Source organism: Falco biarmicus, chromosome 8 (assembly GCF_023638135.1).
Source record: "Falco biarmicus isolate bFalBia1 chromosome 8, bFalBia1.pri, whole genome shotgun sequence".
Lineage (NCBI taxonomy): Eukaryota > Metazoa > Chordata > Aves > Falconiformes > Falconidae > Falco > Falco biarmicus.
The window spans coordinates 8848743-8867347 of NC_079295.1; the positions used below are offsets into that span (position 1 = coordinate 8848743).

At 45.1% G+C, this 18605-nt stretch overlaps 1 protein-coding gene across 11 annotated transcripts in view; it reads left to right on the top strand.

Annotated features, from left to right (window-relative positions):
• Window positions 1-16067, top strand: part of AGAP1 (ArfGAP with GTPase domain, ankyrin repeat and PH domain 1) — a 382734-nt gene extending 366667 nt beyond the window's left edge. For all 11 annotated transcript variants that reach the window (XM_056350248.1, XM_056350249.1, XM_056350251.1 and 8 more), the window contains 2 exons: window positions 13735-13990; window positions 14487-16067. In XM_056350248.1, coding sequence (XP_056206223.1) covers window positions 13735-13990; window positions 14487-14690 — 460 coding nt within the window. In that variant the 3' untranslated portion in view covers window positions 14691-16067. The remainder of the gene's footprint in view (window positions 1-13734; window positions 13991-14486) is intronic.
• The last annotated feature ends 2538 nt before the right edge of the window (window positions 16068-18605 follow it).

Consider the following 18605-nt stretch of genomic DNA (forward strand, 5'->3'; position numbering starts at 1 on the left):
TTTTCTGCTGTTATAAGCTCTCCTGCTATAAATACAGCCCAGCCACCCTCGTCTTAAAAGGATCCTTAAACCTTCCTTTTCTCCCCTTCCACCGCGTCAAAAACACAGCGGCTGACAGTCCAAATGTTTGAAATAATTGGATTCTGCATTCTAATTCATCTGTAAAGTATTCGTTGATTAAATTAGCCTAATAGATATTATTTCTTACATGACTGCATAATTTCATCCTGATTGGATCACTATGGCACTAACGAGTCCCCCCATTTACTATTGACTTGAGAATCACAGAAGGCTGGAGATAACTATCGTCTTGTTTTCCTTCTTTTTCTTTCCCAGGCTAAAAGTTAAACTGATTTATACTAAAAGGGCTCCGATGCTCAGTTACAGTTGTATTTCAGTCTTCGAGACCAGTGTTAGAATGAAAAAAATATTGGTTTATATAATCTTGAGCCCTCTTTTATTTACTCAGTGGGTTGTTCTGAAGCAGAAAGATTAACTGACCATTTAAATTCCTTTGGGGGAAAATGGAAATATTTTTCAATAAAATACATTTTATTATCTCATCAAAACAGATAGGCGCATTGCAAATGAACCTCATAAGGACTGCACACATTCAGGGAAATGAAAATACTCCTTTAAAGATAATGTCTCAACGAAAGTGGTTTTAGCCGCTATTAGTAAGATTTTTCTTTGAGCCGCAATTTGAGTGTAACCAAGAGAAAGGAAGAGGAAAACAAAATTATACCCAGTTTCACACTAAATGAGAGCAGATATTTCTTTCCCAAGTCAGAAGGAGCTGCCTTGGAGTCCCGCTCATCTGCCATGAGGATGACAGGCTCGTGCCCCTCCGGCACGTCCACATGCAACCCCTGCCCAACCCAAGCAGCAGACCTCCTCCTGCAGGGGCTGGTGTCACGAAGGGGTTAACAGCACGATTGCTTTTTCCCCTGCCCCAGCGGCTGGAAACAGCTGGTGGGTTTTGTATAGCGCCGGTGAACTGAACAGTCGAAAGAAGTTTTTGGCAAACACTCGGCCTGCCCGGGACAAGAAGAGGTGGGTCAACTCAGGAAACCGTTTTCATGAGCAAACGGGGGAAACAATGACCGCTCAGCAGGAACAGAAGGGAGACCCGCTCCCGCTGAATAGCTCCCCAAAAAAAACCCGCCTCAAAAGGAAGAAGGTCCATTCGCTTCTGGGAATCCAATAAATTGTTTCAGGAAGTGAAAGTCTGTCCAGGCTAATGGAGCCGTGATTGACAGGTGGTTCTCATTACGGCGCCCATCAGGGGACAAAGTGAATTCCAATGTTATTTAAGAGGTTAAGTAGAAATAAGATGCAGGTGACAGCCCAAGGCTTGAGGCATCGCACGCTGCTCTTCCGAAGTATTTATTTTTTGTAAGGAGCCTTCACAAAATTTAAAATGATGGGCAGTTTGGCAAGTGAAATTTGGTCCTACCCTGGCTAAAGATGAGCTTACCTGGCTGCACAGGAGAGGGAGAAGGGATGTGAAGATTCCTTTGGTAATTCTTGCATTAGAAGGTTCCTGTTCCATAAGTCCATGTTACATGGATGTTGCATCTGTCGCAGCGAGGTGAGCTTCCCACGTGGGCTGCCGCATCCCGATGCTCTTGGGCATCCCAGTGCAGGAGGAGGAGAACGAAGCACCGTGAAAGTCTGTGGTGGTTTTGTTCTTCATGGCACAAGCTCTAGGAGATCCCACAGCCCTTTTCCTGAGCCCCCACAAGAACATCCTGAGCACTTAGAGCCAAAACAACTATGGTCGTACAACATTGGACTGCTGCTTGCGCCCATGCTGTGGCGGCTGGCAAGAGAAAATCACAAAGTGTGTAGCTTGATCAGAACAAATTTAAAGTAGTTTTGAATCAAAATATGTGGCGGCCACCTAAGGTTCGTTCAAGTTACTGGGTGCACTTCTCCAAGATCTGAACCTCCCTTGAGAAGGAGAAGAAAAGGAAAATGCATTCCCAGTGACTGGGGTCGCCTCGTGTTCCTGACCAGGAGGCATCTTTGTACTGCCATAGGTTACAAAGCTGAAACTAAAGTCTCTTTTTAGCCTTGTTCAGCAGAAAATGAAGACAAGGTTGCTTGGCAAAGCTTCCAAAACACAGTGTTGCTTGCGTAGACTATAAGCACCAAGATGTGGTTTAAGCTGTGACCAGAGGTAGATCTGTACATATGCTGAAGACGCTAAACCCTACGGCTATTTATTTCTCTCTGCTTCTGTATTTTTCCTTTTTCTGAATGCCCAAAGAAGCAGCGTTGGGTGTCTTAGCCCTTGTGGATGTCACGGGGTGGGAAGCTGAGGGATCTGCTCTGAGTAACAGTATTGATAGAATATTGCATGGTGCATGGTTAGATACAAGGATGTAATTTAACCAAGAAGTTCATGGCTGGCTTGTGAATGACGGTGAAACTCCCAAGTATGACGTGTGTAATAAATCTGGTTCGATGTAGAATTAATGTGGTATTCAGAATGATTATTTACCATTTGAAGTTCAGACACGACTGTGTACGAGAAGTAAATAGCTGTGCACGAGGCATTGGTGAAGGGCACTTCGAGGGGAGAAGAAAAATACCCACTTGCATTGTTTCACAAGTGCATTCCCAGGTAATACTAATGAGAATTGCACTTTAAATGCAGGATTGATTTGTGATGAGATCAGCTCTAAAGAGTACATTTGTGGAATGATAACCTGATTGGTGGTGCTGCCTCTTGAAGGGCTGAAGGGGTCTAATTGGCATATAACGCACTATAAATTTATTAACAGCTTCTGCTTTCCCATTGGCAGACCTTCTCCTGCTAACCACCAGGAAATTACCAATTTTCAGGAGTTAGTCACTCAAGTCGCACTGCGTCTGGGTTTTAAAAAGAAGCCTACATCGCCGCTCTCATAAATCCTGGCTTAGAACTTGTACATCAACGGCCGGCTGGGAGTTGGTCACTTGCGTAGTGGACAACTCCAACACCGTGTGTTTACTGTGCAACTTCTATCCTCCTTGGCTTGCTCCTTCTTCCCACCTCCTTGCCGCAAACCCAAGTTGCACAAAGACCATTAGTAGGTAACTAATCAGTTTGGCAGCCCTTGGGCTGCAGCTGCCACAAACCAGAAATTACAATTTTTTGGCAGTTCACGTTCAGGGCTCTGATGGTACTTATTGATACATTCAGCCCTGGGGCATATCGGGCAGAAGAGGACGTACCCGCTATTCATTTCTGTGAGCACAATAGAAATATTCAGGAGCCGATGTAATTATTTCAATGACTTTGCTTTTAAGATTGAGTCACAAATTAGAAAATAATATTCACATGTTTCTTCTAATTGATAACAGGTATAGGGATATTTTATCTTTTTCAAATTATTTCCAAATGTGTCCTGAAGAGGGATTTGCAGGGCGGTGGCTGAGAGAGGGCACTTTAGGCACTAAGAGCGCTTGGGAAAGGGACTGTAATTCTTTAATTCTGGCGTCAATTCTGGCACACAGCATTGAAATCCCTGCACACCTCTCTCCGGAGGTGCTCTCAAAGTGGAACTTGCTGTCACTTTTGGCAGGCGTCTCCGGTGCAGATTTTCTTTGCTGTCAGGTTTTATGTGGGTTTCCCACTGTTAAGCACCAGCCGTATGGCTTGTAAATCATAAAAGCCTAAAGGTTTGCAAGTGATTAATAGGCAGAGGTGCACAATTAGAAATGCCTCAGCAGTACTTGAGCACTCGAGTGTCTTTTGAAAGCTGAGTCCATTTCTAATCTCGCCTTTCGGGGCACATTTGGGCAAGCCCAATGTTACGTGTTGTGTTGTTGAAAATGCACGGACAAAACTAACAGCTGAGGTTTCATTTCTTAGGTGTAGAGGAAACCTCGTGGATTTCTGTGGATGTTATCTGCTGAGGATTTCTCAAGTCTTTTTCTGGTTTTAGTTCTTAGTTACTCAAGTCAATTCTTCACCTCTCTTGCTTTTTCAGAGATGTGAGCTGATGTACTAACAGCCTTTTTTAATCTAATTATCATTTGTGGGTTTAGAAAGGCAGCAAACACCTTCAGCCCACTGAAGCTGAGGTAGGGGGAAGTCCCATCGCTCGGTGAAGGGAGGGAATACCTCGGGAGGTCTAACTTGCCAAGACAGGCATCATCTTTGCCAAATAAGAATAGTCATTAAAAAAATGCAGCTAATGGAAGAGTCTGATGACATTAACAGATTCTGTCGAGTCCTTAGCATCAGTGAGATGGAAGAGGCAGCCAAAGCAGCTGAAGAAGTAACCGTTAGGAGTGGCGCAGTGGAACAGGCAGAGGTGTGTTGGTGGAGAAGGGAGGATGTGTCGGGGAGGAAGAGGAGGGTATGGGGTATATTGGAATTGTTGATGGGGAGACGCTGGAAAGTGAGGGGTGCGAAGGGGAGCGTTCCAAGTCACTAGGGAAGAGCTGGGCCGAGGTCCCTGCAGCATCTGAAGAAGGTGGGTCCCAGAAGTGCTGCCTGCAGGGATGGTCCGGCTGCTTCTCAGCCCTCTAGGCCTTCAGCTGCAAACACGCCTGCCTTCCACTACTGACTTGTGCAGAGCCAGCATTTGTTTTTATTTCCTCACTGCTCCAAATGTGTTTTTCTTCACAGTCTATGCTCAAATACAATGTTTATTACTTGTATTTTCTCTTTTATGTCTTAGATAAATTCAGTGTAATGTTGGGAGGGGGTGGGTTCCGAATACTCCAAAGAGTATAATCTTATTGCTTCTGCTGGAATTAAGATAATATTAAAGCCCCCTGAAAGGACTTTCATTTTTCCTGGTAAACCAAACGATAGGAGTTACTGGTAACAAAGGATCAGCGCTTTGCGAAGCATTGTAATTAGACTGTCCTCTTCCAGGTCCTGATCCTCGGGTAAAGATTGTGTTCCCCTTCTGCAGCCCACAACGTATTTTTTTCCATTTTGGATCATTGAAGCCTCCTTTGTGCGCTAAGCAAGCTTTCATTTGAGATCTCCTTAATGTCTGTGCTGCAAGTTTGTCAGCCCTTTGGGTAGACCTTGGAGGGTTTTTTCCCCCTCTCTCATTATTTATAAGGCATTGGTGCACACATAGTTATGCTACTTCTCCACTTTACAGCATTACGAGCAGAGGAAAAGCTCCATTTCTCTTCTCTCATCTGTTTATGATGTGATACGTTCCAAAGCAGATCACATCAGCGACTGTTATGGTATCCTTAATGCGCTGTGATAGTCGCATCACGGGAGGAGCCACTGGAAAGCACATCGCTGATGTACGTCCCTGTTACATGCCACATTACTCAGGGTCTGTGGGAACCTCACTTGGCTACCTCGCTCCGTCTCTCACCTGGCACAGATTATTGAGATTTATGCATTGAAATATTTGTATGTCACGCGCGCGCACACACACACACACACCCTTCGAGTACTGTACAGCAGCTTCCTTTAATATGAATATGGAAGCAGAAGCCTGGTTTGGGGTGAAAATTGCCAGATTTTTAGACACCAATAACCAAGATAACAGACTACCTTCATTTCCACAGAACATTTCCTAATAGTTCATTTTTAGTTCCGTTATCTGTTGAAAACTACTGCCACGTTTTGCGTGAAAGTTGATTTCAAATGGAATTTTCATACCTTTCCTTAAAAACAGGGGGGAAAGTATGTAATGATTTTGTGAGCTATATTTAAAATACTATTGCATTAAGTATAGCCTTCCTATAGGAGACAATTAGTGTTAACAAATTGCAAATTAATGCAATCTTCTAACCTGAGTGACTGTATATCAAATTGTAAATTGAAATTTCCGGTCTGTGTTTAGGTACCGGCACAATGCAATTTGATTTATACACTTAAGACATCAGGTTAAGTATGGTTGCACATGAATAATGAAATGCATTAGATACATCTTTGCAATTACTAATCTTTGCAGATACATATATATATATATATATATATTTACTGCAAACAAGCAAGAAGCAAATATACTCCTTGGTCTTAGTATTTCCACGCAACTGTTGTAGAGCAGCTTTGGGCTTCTTTTAGGTAATATTTTTAGTATGTATGAGTGTTGAGGTTGACCACCCAAGAAATGGAAGCAGTCCACGTATGTATCTAGAACCATACAGTGATAACTCACTTATTAGCCTTTCTTCTTTCTTTCTTCTTTTTTTTTTTTTGGTAGCCAAAACAGTGATGTGTTTTGGTTTAAATTTCACGTGGCTGCTTATATGCTTGTACATCAGTATCTAGGTGAAAGGAATCAGATCATGAGCTCTATTGAGTTTTTCTGTTGGTCGGCAGAGGGTGGGTGGCAGGCAGTAGTCATTCATGGCTGCTGGATTCCACATTCTCATAAGGTCTGTCCTCACATTTAGCAAAAGCCCATCTTCCTCCACTGTTCGCAGTGGTTTTTTAATTGCTTTCCCCAAGCTAACTGTTTAAAATCCTTAGAGGTCTCCATTGTTAAGGTTTTTTCCTCCTAAATGTTGCTGCCAATGCTGCTTAAAAAAAAATCTGGGGCTTTTGTAGTTAGTGGAAACATACAATTTATGGCATTCTTCAAGCTTTTTGTTAAATCTCTAGGGACTGTTTTCATTTCACATAGTTGTACGTAACAAAAAAAGCTTGGATTTGTATTGAGAAAAGACTTAACCAGCTTGCAGGGCTTACAGTTGTCACACTTACAATCTTTTTCCTCAACTTAATAAGCCTTTTCCTAGTGTCTGCAGTATTCCCTGCCTTTGTATGTCACATAGCTTTTACTTTATATGGAGTAAACCTCAGGTGTGATATATTTTATCAAGTATACCTTAAAAATTACTAGATTGAGTGTTGTGCAATGAAAACATAAGCTTGCTGCAATTTTGTGTGATATATCAGAGTCCACAATTGCAGGATATTTATCTAAAAAGCCTGAAGTCAGTAAACCTTGATGTCTCAGCCAGGCTGGTAATTAATGTTGTGCAGTAATAAATCCTGCAGGTGTCTTAACACCTAAGGGAGAGCTGCTGGTTACTCCGTGGCATCACTGGAAGGCTAACCTAGAAGTACAGAAATATTAGCCCTGCGTAGGGGGGTGCTGTCTGAGGAGAAGGTAAAGAAAGTGGAGAAGCTCCGCTGAATCCAAATTACGATTATACTAGTAAGTGTCGTGCAAGACATGATTAATTTGAGAAGCACATGCAGTTCTGCATGTCTGAGTGATCTCTGTCCGTCATGCACAGTAGGGCTGGTTTTTTACCTTAAACACACAGCTATAAAAGGAAAACTGGAAAATGTAGTAGAGCTAATGGTGGAGAAGATCCTGACCCGCGGGCTTCAGAAAGCAGCTCCCTGACAGCGCAAGGGGCTTTGGACATGCTCCTGATGGGAAACCATCTTTATTCGTGACTTTGGGGGCTGGTGTTGTGGTTTGGTTGCTTGAATAGGTCTGTCTGATGGTAGGAGAAGTAACTTGAATTTGGCATACTTTCATGGCACTGAATCGTCTCTCTCTGTCTCTCCTTGCTAGCGGACAAAACCGTGCAGGTTTGTTAGTGTGTTGAACACAGTCCTCAGCCAGATAATTCCCTGGCAAAGACAGTCATTAAATCACGTCCAGGCTGGGTTACTCCGCCGCTTGCCTGGGAGAGTCCTGGTCCGGAGTCCAAGACCAGACATGGGTTGGCTTATCTACGGCTTTCCTATAGGGCTGGTCTTCATCCGTCAGGGATGTGTAACTTGTAAGAAGTAATAAGCTTAATAGGTTGACTTTATTTAATTATTAATGATCCCTTTCTGTCCTTACAGCTCATAAAACACCCTGTAGGTTGGCAAAACACTCATAATATTGATCAGGAGCCAGAGAGATATTTATTTCCTCTTTGCCCCAGCACACATAAATCTTGGTCCTTTTCCTCGGCAGGCGGGATTTACAGTGGCCTGTTTCGTAAAAGCTTTTCGTAATTAAGGAATAAATACCCATCGGTCTTTGTTTGCTGTCTGGAGCCCTCTTGTTTGCCAGGGACCTATATATCCCCGGTGGGCTTGTGCGCCTTCTCCCTTAGCAACGCAGCCGGGGAGAGAAGGCATGCATGCTAGGAAGCAGTCAACTGCTAAGCACTTACTTTGCAATAGAGTGGGGTCTTCTCCTGCAGAGAGAGGAAGCCCCTGTGTTTTCTCAGCATATTGTTTCCAGCTCCTCTTCCATGCCTCTCCTCCCAGTTCCTGCTTTGCTTGGGGCAGGAAGACACTTTGGAAATTCCTTGCTGCTAGCCCTTTCTTCTTGCCTTCTCTTCTTCTCCCCTCTTTGCTAGTTGCAATTAAAAACATCGTGAACCTTTCCCAACATTTCAATCCTGTCTCCCCCCCCCACTCCCCCGATGTTTCTCCTTTACCCATCCCAACGTTGCATCGCCAGCTCTCCAAAGCGATGTGGTTTATCGGATGCGTGCAGGGTCGCCGCGGTGGGGTTTGTTTAAACAGCAAGCCCCAGCACAGCCAGCTGCCCAGCACTGGCCATTAGGTGATGCACGCTGGACCACAAAGCTAATGACACTACTCAGGGACTCTCCGGGAGTTTGGGAGGTACAGGGGGGTTGATTTTCCTGGAAGAGATGCATTAACCTTGTCAGCTGGCCAACAGGAGAGAAAATTTGGTAAGGCTCTTGGTGAGCTGGCCAGGTTATTACTGTTAAATGGTTGTACTTCAGTGAGCGACCACAAATGGCAACGCATGGGCACGGCACCTGCATGGCAATGCTGGAGAGACCATTTAGAGGCCTCCTCAGGTACAGAATTGTTTTATTTAGGAAAGGAGAGGAAAAGATAAAAAATTTCAAGAGCTTTTTAGTGTTGTCAGAGGTACGGAGGATAAAACTTCACTTCACAATGCCTGCACCAAGCCTGCTTGGCATTTCTGATGGTGAGAACCAATGCTCTGCCATGGTGAATACCTGCTGTCAATTGCGATTTTAATGCAATCTTTCAATATTTCGTTGAGCCTTTTAAGAAATGATGAGCAATTTTAGATAACGAGCAAGTGACACAAAATTTTTGTCATCCTTGTTATCACTTCGGTAAGAACAAGACTGCACTTGCGCTGGAGCTGTTGAATTTTGATGGCAAGTTCTCAGGCTCTCCATCCCGCATGGTGTTGCCTACACAATCAATTCTGAGTTGCCATATGAACACGGCTTTTATTTCCACCTTGCACATCCTTTTCGTGTTTGCCTTTCATGCCTCTCCGCCGGGTGTATGTGAGGAACAAATGAAGTTGAAGGCATAGGTGAGCGGGAGCGAGGAGGAGGAGGATGGAGGGTCAGTACCAGCGGTGCAAGGCTTCTGCTCCGATTTGTCAGGTGTAAAACCTCACGTGTTTAAGAGGGCTGGAAGAGCCACATGATGCACTTTACAGGGCCGAGCTGTGTAGGAAGTGGGCTCCTAAATGAGCATCTCTGGTGCAAATCCACAAGTGGGGAATGCAGTGTAGCTCCTGGAGCAAAGCTGTGCTCTAAGCAAATCTGCTTTTTGCATGCTTTCATGCTACCTAGTTAGCCCTTCCCCCTTACAGTGCCTGGTATTTATGTTTCCAGATAATAATGATGTGATGTGGCTGGCAGAGTAATTTAAATAATTGGACATTATCTTGAGAAGCAAGCACCTAATTAGATCAAAATAAACTGAGAACTGAAATTTTCATCTGTTTCTAATAACCCTTTACCTACATACAGTATTGCTGCCATGGCAGAGGTTTCGTTATTCACACCACTGTGTGTAACTCAGGGTTCACTAGTGGTGGAGACTCCTGCAGGAGCAAAGAGCTTGGTGGTATTTTTTGGCCAAGGCTTCGTGGCTCGTTCCTCTCCTGGTGCTGCAGAGTACCTTGCAGTGTTACTCTGGTGTATTTGGCCCATGTATAACCAGTGAGGTTTGAAGTTTCTATCAGCAGTCTGGGTTCGAATGCATACCTTCAGAGATAAAAGCCTCAAAGCAAGTCTGATCTTACTTTTTTTTTTTTTTTTCCTTAAGTTTATCTAGAAGTTTTATAATCTATTAATTCCTTGCTGCATATGCGTTGAAAAAAATCATGGCTAGCATGATCACTGAAGAGAAGTCATTTTAGAACATGAGGAACATCCTCACACATTCTCCAGCACTAGGTATCATTGGGACCATTTAATCTGGTCCCAAGGAAAGGACTCTGCTGGATTTTAGAAGTTCAGTAGAAGAATCTTACTTTGGCTTTGACAACTACGACTGAAAGTCTCTGGTATCGAGGCGGTCGTTTAGAGTGGAAGCTACAACTTTACAGCTATGGGAAGAAAAGGAGGGAAATATTTACTAGCCTATGTGCGTTTCCTTTATTTTTAGGGATTGGTTCAGTGTCTTTCTCCTGATTAGTTGCTCTTCCTCACATTTCCTTGTACTCTTATTCAGTTGATTTATTTAAAGGTATGTCAGTGCTGGCTGAAATGAAACACTGTGCCTCCTCTTCCTGCTTATTGCTGACCGCTCCAATAATTCATTTTTTAGCTCATTAGCTAACAGGGGATGTGAACAGTGGTCCTCCAGGGAACTGCAATGAGGTTAAGTGATCTACTGCTGACAACTCTGCTCTTGGACTGGCCTTCCTTGGGGGAAATGAAACCTCAACCAAGACAAGCTGTGGATCCCAGAAGTGAAATTGGGGCATCAGAGCAACAATTACAGTATTTATGTCTTGTTGTCGGGATTTCTGAGATGAATGCGAGCCGCGGAGCTTAAGCTGTCTTCCAGGAAAGTCCCCAAGACTTCCCATTCAAAACAAAATGATTTTATGCCAGAGATGTAGGGAGGATGTCTGTGGACGTTGCCTTTCTAGATACTGAGGGAAAAACAGTCCCTCTACATTTTGGCTGACCATGAGGCGTGGGCCAGCGTGCTTTTTTCCTCCTGCTTCTCTAATAGTTTTGCTTTCTACCAGGAAATCCAACTGAGCTATCTTTCGTGTGCCCAGGTGAGTAAGACCTAAGTCTCCCTCAGTGGCCGATGTCAGCGACGTGCTGCCCCCAAATGTCTGAGGCTTTTAAAACACCTGTATTTTTGTTTGTAGTGCTTGCTGTGTTCCCACCACAACCCTTCTTGTGACTCCAGAAGTAGAGCTGGGCCTTAAAGGATTGAGCCTTTTGGTGCCCTACATAGTCAAGAAAATTTAGGTGGGTTTTCTGAAAAGGAAAACTGAAGTGAGGTAAAATAACCACAGGCAAAGGCTGAATTTTTAGGTGAGCGTAGCCCAGTAGCCCAGCCTGCTGCCGGCTGCAGGGTCCTGCTCTGGCCAGCCACCCCAGTGAGCATCTCCTGAGGGACCCGAGGTCTCCTTAGCTGCTTCCCGGTTCTGCATCAGGTTTCCTCTGGTTAAGGGATGAATCCTGACCAGAACATACAGTCAGCATTAATGCAAAGCAGTTATGGGTTACTTGATCTTACTGCAGGAGAGTGCCTTAAGGAAGGACTGTTTGCATCCTCTCCATCACTAACGCGGGTGGCAGCGTGCTCCCCTTCCTGCTAGGTTCATTTGTAAAGGGGCTTTCTGTTCTCTTCCCAGCCTTTTGAGACAATAGGATAAATCTGAGCAGGATTGGGTAGTTGGTGACTATCCTGCTCTCTTGCAGCAGGATTGCTTTTGTGCTGCTCCCATGCGATTGCACAGCAAATGAGAAATTCATGCCAATACGTTTGTAAACCAGCAGCTCTGAAAGCCTCCGCCTGAACTTGGCAATTATTGTCTTTGTTTCGGTATGTGTCATAGCGTCACCGTTACAGTTTTAAGGTGAATTGTGATTAGATATGGGAGACTCGTGTATAACAGCTTGTTTTCTAAACAGAAGTGAACTTCTCTTCAAGCCAGGCCGATCGCAGCAACCAATGCTCTGACAGGAGCCAGAAGTTACTATCACCCAAAAGATGTTGTGGGGGGAAGGGGGGGGGGGGGGGGGCAGGGATTCATTTGCAAGTTCTTGACTAGGCTAAAAAAGTTTTATCGGTTACATGTCTGAGGTGTATTTTGCCTTTAGGATGTATGGGCATATGAGAAATAAATTCCCTAAGCCCTGATGTGTGCCACTGTTGTAGAACAGCACAGGTTGAATCACTTCATTTTTCAGTCTGGCACGTTTTAAATGTGTAGTGGATATATTGGTTATACTCTCAATAGCTCTAGACATGTTTAAAAAACATAGGAGGTGTTTGGTAAACATTCTTGATACTCTAGATGGATACTGGAAGTAGAACTGTTACAGTGTTGCAAGTATGCCTGTTTGATTGTAAATAATTGTATGTTACTTTATCCTCCTCATGGCACTGGTTCTGGTTTGGTTTTTTACCTTAAAAATACAAATTAAAAAAAAAAAATAATTAAAGATGCAGTAGTAACAGAAGTCCTTTTCTTCCTCCTCCTCTCCATCTGGAATACCTGAAATGATACTCTGCTTATCAGATCCTGCCATCAAAGGTTAAATTTGCAGCTCCCCAAATGTTTTTTTGGTGTGTCTTTCAGCTTGCAGGAGTCATCCAAAGGTTTGACTTACACGAAGCACTCTTTGTGTTAATTTTCTGTTTGCACTTTTTTTCTGACAAAAAAAGCCCTGGACCTGTTTGTAGGGTAAATTGTGGTCAGGGCAGAGAAGCACATGCTTTGGGAAGCTGTGCCTGAAAGCATCCAGGCAGGTCAAAGCAAGGTCACTCCGCATGTACCAGGAAATGATGCAAAACTAATCCAGATTTGCTGTTGGAAGGATCTGTTTACATAAGTATTTAAAAACAGATTAGGGCTAACCTGACACTAGATTACTGGGAGTAGTGTAAACATGGCTGAAAGGCGTAAACACAGCTTTGCCTTTTGTACTACGGTGCAGAAAATCTGTCACCAGTAACCGGTCGCCTGGCTTAGGTGGTGCATATATTTTTCGCAGGCTGAACAGATTACCTGAGGTACCTCTAAATGGGACTTTGTCTGGGGCTAGATCTCTTAGATCATTTAATTGTATGGTAATTTTTTTAATGGAGAGTTGAGGGACTTGTTTGTAGTCCTTGTTCTCCTGAAACCTAATAGCACCCAGAAAGCTTTTGATCGTTCTTTGACGTATCAGGAGGAAGTGGTGCTTCAAAGTCTTGTTTTGGTGGTTTGCGTTTTGAAAAAACAAACACAGGAACCAACCGATGCCTTTTCCATTGGAAACTACTCCACTTGTAGAAGGAAAAAGCACCCCCTGCAAGCAAGGCTGCGTCTTTCAGGGCTTGCTTTTCTGTCTGAAATCCAAGCCCAGGTGCTTGGTTACTTCGGGGCTTAGAGACGGAAATTTGGTCCATTTTCTTTTACCAGTTTTGCAACATAACCTTCATGTGGAGCTAGGCCGCCTGTTTTGCCTTTGGTCTCCGTGATGGCGAGGGCTCTTGCACTGACCTCTTGCCAGCCCTCAGGGCAGCCCAGGGTTTTTTAAGACCTCCTGGCTCTTGTAATCTTATGACCCCATAGGCATGGCACCCCCCGAGGGGGATCTCAGGTGCTGTATTAATATGGCTCAGTGACAGTGAGGTGAGGGACACAAATATTGCTGCAAATATAAGGTGTGGATGTACTGTTGCTTTCATGACAAAATTTTGAAGGGGAAATAATTTTCCTGTTAGCTGCTGTTTGCTGGCATCCTGGTAGCTGAACTGCCGCCGTTTGGAGGCAGCGAAGCCAGGTTAGAGTGACCTGTCTCCTTTGGCTTCTCTAGGGAAGAAAAAGAGCTCTGGATACGTGCGAAATATGAGCAGAAGCTCTTCCTTGCCCCGCTGCAGTGCCTGGAGCTTTCTCTGGGCCAGCATCTCCTGAGGGCTACAGCCGAGGAGGACTTGCGGACAGTCATCCTGCTCCTTGCCCACGGGACTCGGGAAGAGGTGAACGAGACCTGCGGAGACGGTGATGGGCGCACTGCCCTCCACTTGGCGTGCAGGAAAGGAAACGTGGTGTTAGTGCAGCTCCTGATTTGGGTAAGTACTTGGTGCCCAGGGGAGGGGGCTGGCTGGGTTGGCTTTGGCTGGGCTGTGACCCCCAGCAGGACCTCCCAGGCCCACTGCTGAGGGTTTCACAAAGAGTTTGCTGATGTCCTGAGTCCAGACATTCCTCCCGGCGTGCTCTCAAAAGAGAGCACCATGATAAAAAAGTGTGTTTCTGCCTGTCTGCTGCTTGATGGAAAATAAAGGAGAGCGTAGGACATGAGGAAGGAGAGATTCCCCAAGCACCTGTTTGAAACGCTGCCGTGGCAAATTTTGTTCCACACAATGAGACTCTCTCCTCGCAGCAACCTTTGCGTATGTGACCGAGTGCTGCTGCGCTCACGTTCTCAGGCAGCTGTCCTACCCCTCCCTCTTCCCCCTCTCCCCCACCCTCGCTTAAGCTCAAACAGCTCGGTCCCAAATCCGTTCCCTCCGTTTTCACGCTCTCTTGGCACTGCGTCTTCCAACACCGCATCTCTTCTTCCTGCAGTATGGCGTCAACATGATGGCGCGCGATGCCCACGGGAACACGGCGCTGGCCTACGCCCGGCAGGCCTCCAGCCAGGAGTGCATCGACGTTCTCCTCCAGTACGGCTGCCCCGACGAGCGCTTCGTCCTCATGGCCACTCCAAACCTGTCCAGGAAGAACAATAACCGGAACAACAGCAGCGGAAGGATGCCCACCATCATCTGAGGAGCTCACTCGTGTATTCGCTGACCTGAATTACATCCGCAGCCTCATATTCCTCCATCCCCATCACAGCTCTGCTCTGTGAGTCTGGTAACTCTCCTTTTCCCTTTTCCCTTCGGTACATCCCTGTCCCATCCGGAAACGGCGCGTCTGGAGAGCGCGAGGGGATGAGAAGGAGCAAAAGGGGCTGCAGAGAAAGCAGTTGTTTCAGTGACAGCTCTCGAACGAATGGAAACAAGTGGGCGAGAGCGCGTGGGTCGAGCAGGACGCACCGCGCGTGGCACCGGGACCATGGGAGAGCGGTCGTCCCCGGGGGGGGATGCAGGCTTCCCGAGCGTGGAGGGAAGGGGCGGAGGGAGAGGCGAGCGAGAGGAGAAGGAAGGAGAGATGGTGACTTTCCATAATTGACAGTTAAGCACATCAGTACATTTCACCTCTACCAAACACGACGCCTGGATTTCATTCTCTTCTCTGAAGAGCTTGACGGCATAAATCAGAAGCAAGCACAGAGTTTGTCAGGTTTGAAGCTCCTATGATGGTATGTGTCAAATCAGTTGTAGCTAATCTGTCCGGGGAGAATACTGGCTTCATTACACTTGTATAGTTGAGTTCTTCCAGCATTACCGCTGTTTAATAGAACATGATTAGTCATCACGGAGAAAAAAGCATATTAGCTGAGGAGGTAGTTACATGGCACGCTTCGGTGATTGCTTGGATGTGATTGCAATATTCTTAGAAGCATCATATTATCTCAGACATGTTCTTTCAAGCCCTTGGAGCCCTCCTTTCTAAATTCACTGTCATAATTTAGTATCTGTTTAATTTTTCAGTCCAAAGAGAGGAAATGAGTTGCTGAGTGTTATTTGACTGCAGTCTCCTTGGTGTAAAAACAAAATGGAAAAAATAAATAAGAGTAACTATGAAACACAAAAAGGAATAATGAGTACCGCTAAGGAAAAACATTTCAAGTACTTTTAGTGAAATTAATAAACGCATTAAAGGCTAATATTTTTTCAGCCAGCAGAAATAGGTTCTGTCATTTTGCCAAGGTAAATGTCTTGAGTTTTTGGTCACTCCTGTGATGCATTGCCTAACTTATACAGATTTTTGTATTGTGTCTCTAGATTATATGTATGTAAAATCTATTTGAATAAAAAAACCATAAATATGCATTGATATTTTTTTTTGTACAGAAGATGACATCTCTGTTTAATTTATAAACTGTAATGGATGTGAACTAAATAACGTGCAACTAGTTAGGATCTGTGCGTTACAGATCAGTGTACATTGACAATATTCCCAGCAGTGAACTCTTGTTTCCATCGCAAACCTTTGAGGAACATATCAGAAAGAGATTATGGCACGTTTGGCCTGGGGGGGGGGGAAAAGCGTATGAGATTTTTTAGGAAGGAAAAAGAGGCTGTTTCTCAGCGCTGTAAATATATTTTACTCCAGAAATCACGAAGCTTTCACAAGCCAAGACAAAAAGCCCTAGCCTGGCTGTGGGAAGATCAGATTTGATTAAGTTCAGAATTGATAGCCTTCACCGTGGCGGGCAGGGCATGGCTGCGCTTGACTCCCAACTTGGCTGCTTTCTGGAAGAAAAATGGCTTGTGAAAGTAGCCTGGACAGTTCATTTGAATTCCAAGTTTTAATACTTGATTTGATTATTTTGGTATTACTGGGCAGATCCCAGCTTCTTCTGTTTTCAACGAAGTAGGATTCTGGCATGAGGGGAAGCAGGCTGTATGGTTTTTGGCAGGCAGAAAAGTGATTTTTTTTAAGTGGCATATGGCAATGTGAAGATGGGGGAAGGGTACATCACGGGGAAAGTTGAAAACTCAACTGAATTCGATGGCAAAGGAGCAATTATGTGAAGGCAGTGAGGTGCACACAGCATAGTAATTTGCAAATGTACCTGCTGGTATGTATTTCCCAAGCCTTCAGTGGTGCTCTTCCTTGGGGCTCTGGGTTTCATTTAGCATACAAATGGTGGAGCGTAGCAGTTGCTAAATAAACTGTATGTGGACAAAATGTGAAGGAAAAAATGTAATCTGGCTATCTTAAGGGAAAAAAGGTCAGAAAATGACGGGTTTAGTGTGAAATCATCAAATCGTGGAAGAAAAGCGAACCTCGGGTGGAAGCACGAGTATATTGACCAGCTTTTCCTCTTTGGTGGTGTTCTCATTTTGTACTTTGTTACTGTATAGATCTTTGACTGTTTGGGGGCAGGAGATCTTTCTTCAACCAGCCTAGGCCAGCTGCATCAGAGTAAGGCCACAGCTGATTCTCTTCGTACTGGGATAACTTTAATTTTATGGGGGTTTTTTAACTGAGAAGGGTGTCTGTTGTAATTGCTGATTCTCCATCATTCCCACGCAGCTCCCTGATCTTTGGTACTTACGGGTGGTCCTTGGGCGGCGGGACAGCCCATCTGATGTGCAGCTGAAGGGGATGCTGTGAAGCCCGCTGTGTTTGGTGCTCACGAGCTTTACACCCCTAGGGGGGGGACACAGCGGGGATCCAGGAGTCACGGCTCATGGTCCCAGAGGTGCTATAGCTGCCTGCCGTTCCCCTGGGAGCATCGCGGGCATTTGTATCCAAAAACCAAGTCCAATGTTTCAAAACTGTTTTAGGTAATTTGCCGCTGTTAAGTTCTCAACGTGTGTTCCGTTTCAGGGCTGGTTTTTCCTAATTGAAAATATTTTCTGTACATAATTTAAAGCTCTCTTTGGGCCACCTTCCTCTTAGAAAACTGAGAGTGATGTTTGAGAAACAAGGGCAACCAGGCTGTCATGCAGATTTCAGGTAGAAGAATTATACGCTTCTTTCAGTAAGATTTTCTGAAGGCAAACCTTGAAAAAACACGGAATATTTTTAGGAGAGAAAATTCCACTGTATTATAGGAAAAGTGACGTATCCAGGCTAGCCAACTGATAACCTCATATTTTAATTAAGCAGTAACACAGTTGCTTTTGACCTAACAGTTTTCCTTTGGAGGTGTAAGCACTGGCAGTAACTGTGTTGAAGCAGCGTAGGCTATGTGATGGCTTCCCCAGACGTGGGGGTCTGCAGGGAGGGTGCCCGGTGGTGCACGCAGCAGCAATCCCTTTGAAAGACAGGTCACCCAGCACCATCTCTCCAAGTCAGGAGACGCCTTCCCTGGCCCTCCAGCTGGTGATGCTCCAGCCATGGGGGAATAGATGGAGGGTCTGTGCCTTGTGGGGCGTTGGCCACAGCATCCCCTGTTCAAATGGGTTTGGTAGGATGGCTGTGAGAAGTTGTGTGGCACCTCCTGAGGTAGTGGGACAGGCCACCTGGTAAGGAATTCCGTCCAGCAGGGACTCCATCCCCTTCTTGCATGGTCCAGGAGAGGACAAGAGAGCCCTTCCCTCCACAGCCCAGAGCGAGGATGAAGTTCCGTATGGCTGGAGCATGGCGGGGCTGGGCTTGGTGAGCCGAGGTCTCTGGGCTCTGCGTGCTTTTCAGGGCATGCGTTTGCACTTTGCAAAGGATGTTCTTGAAGCCATCCGGGTGCGGAAACAGGCAATACGTTCCGACACTTGGAGAACCTGCAGGAATCATTCCCCTTGCTTTCACTCCGTTAACCCATCCATTTTCTGGTTTTCGTCTACGTTTAGCCCCTCTCGTTGCTTTTATGGAACCCACTTGCCAAGCTGTTTACGCCCTTTGAGCGTGTCATGAGCGAATTAAAAACAAATTGAGATCCAGTCCATAAGAAATCCCAGAAGAAACATGTTAGCTAAGGCTATTTGCTCCAAAAATGGAGTCCGTGGCTGTGGGTTTTGTTGCGTCCCCCGTTTAACCCTTTTCATCATCCCAGATACCTTTAAATCCCCCTTTCTCTGCACTTCATCCACGATGACTAAAACACTAGAAGCGAGTCAGCCGTTGCTA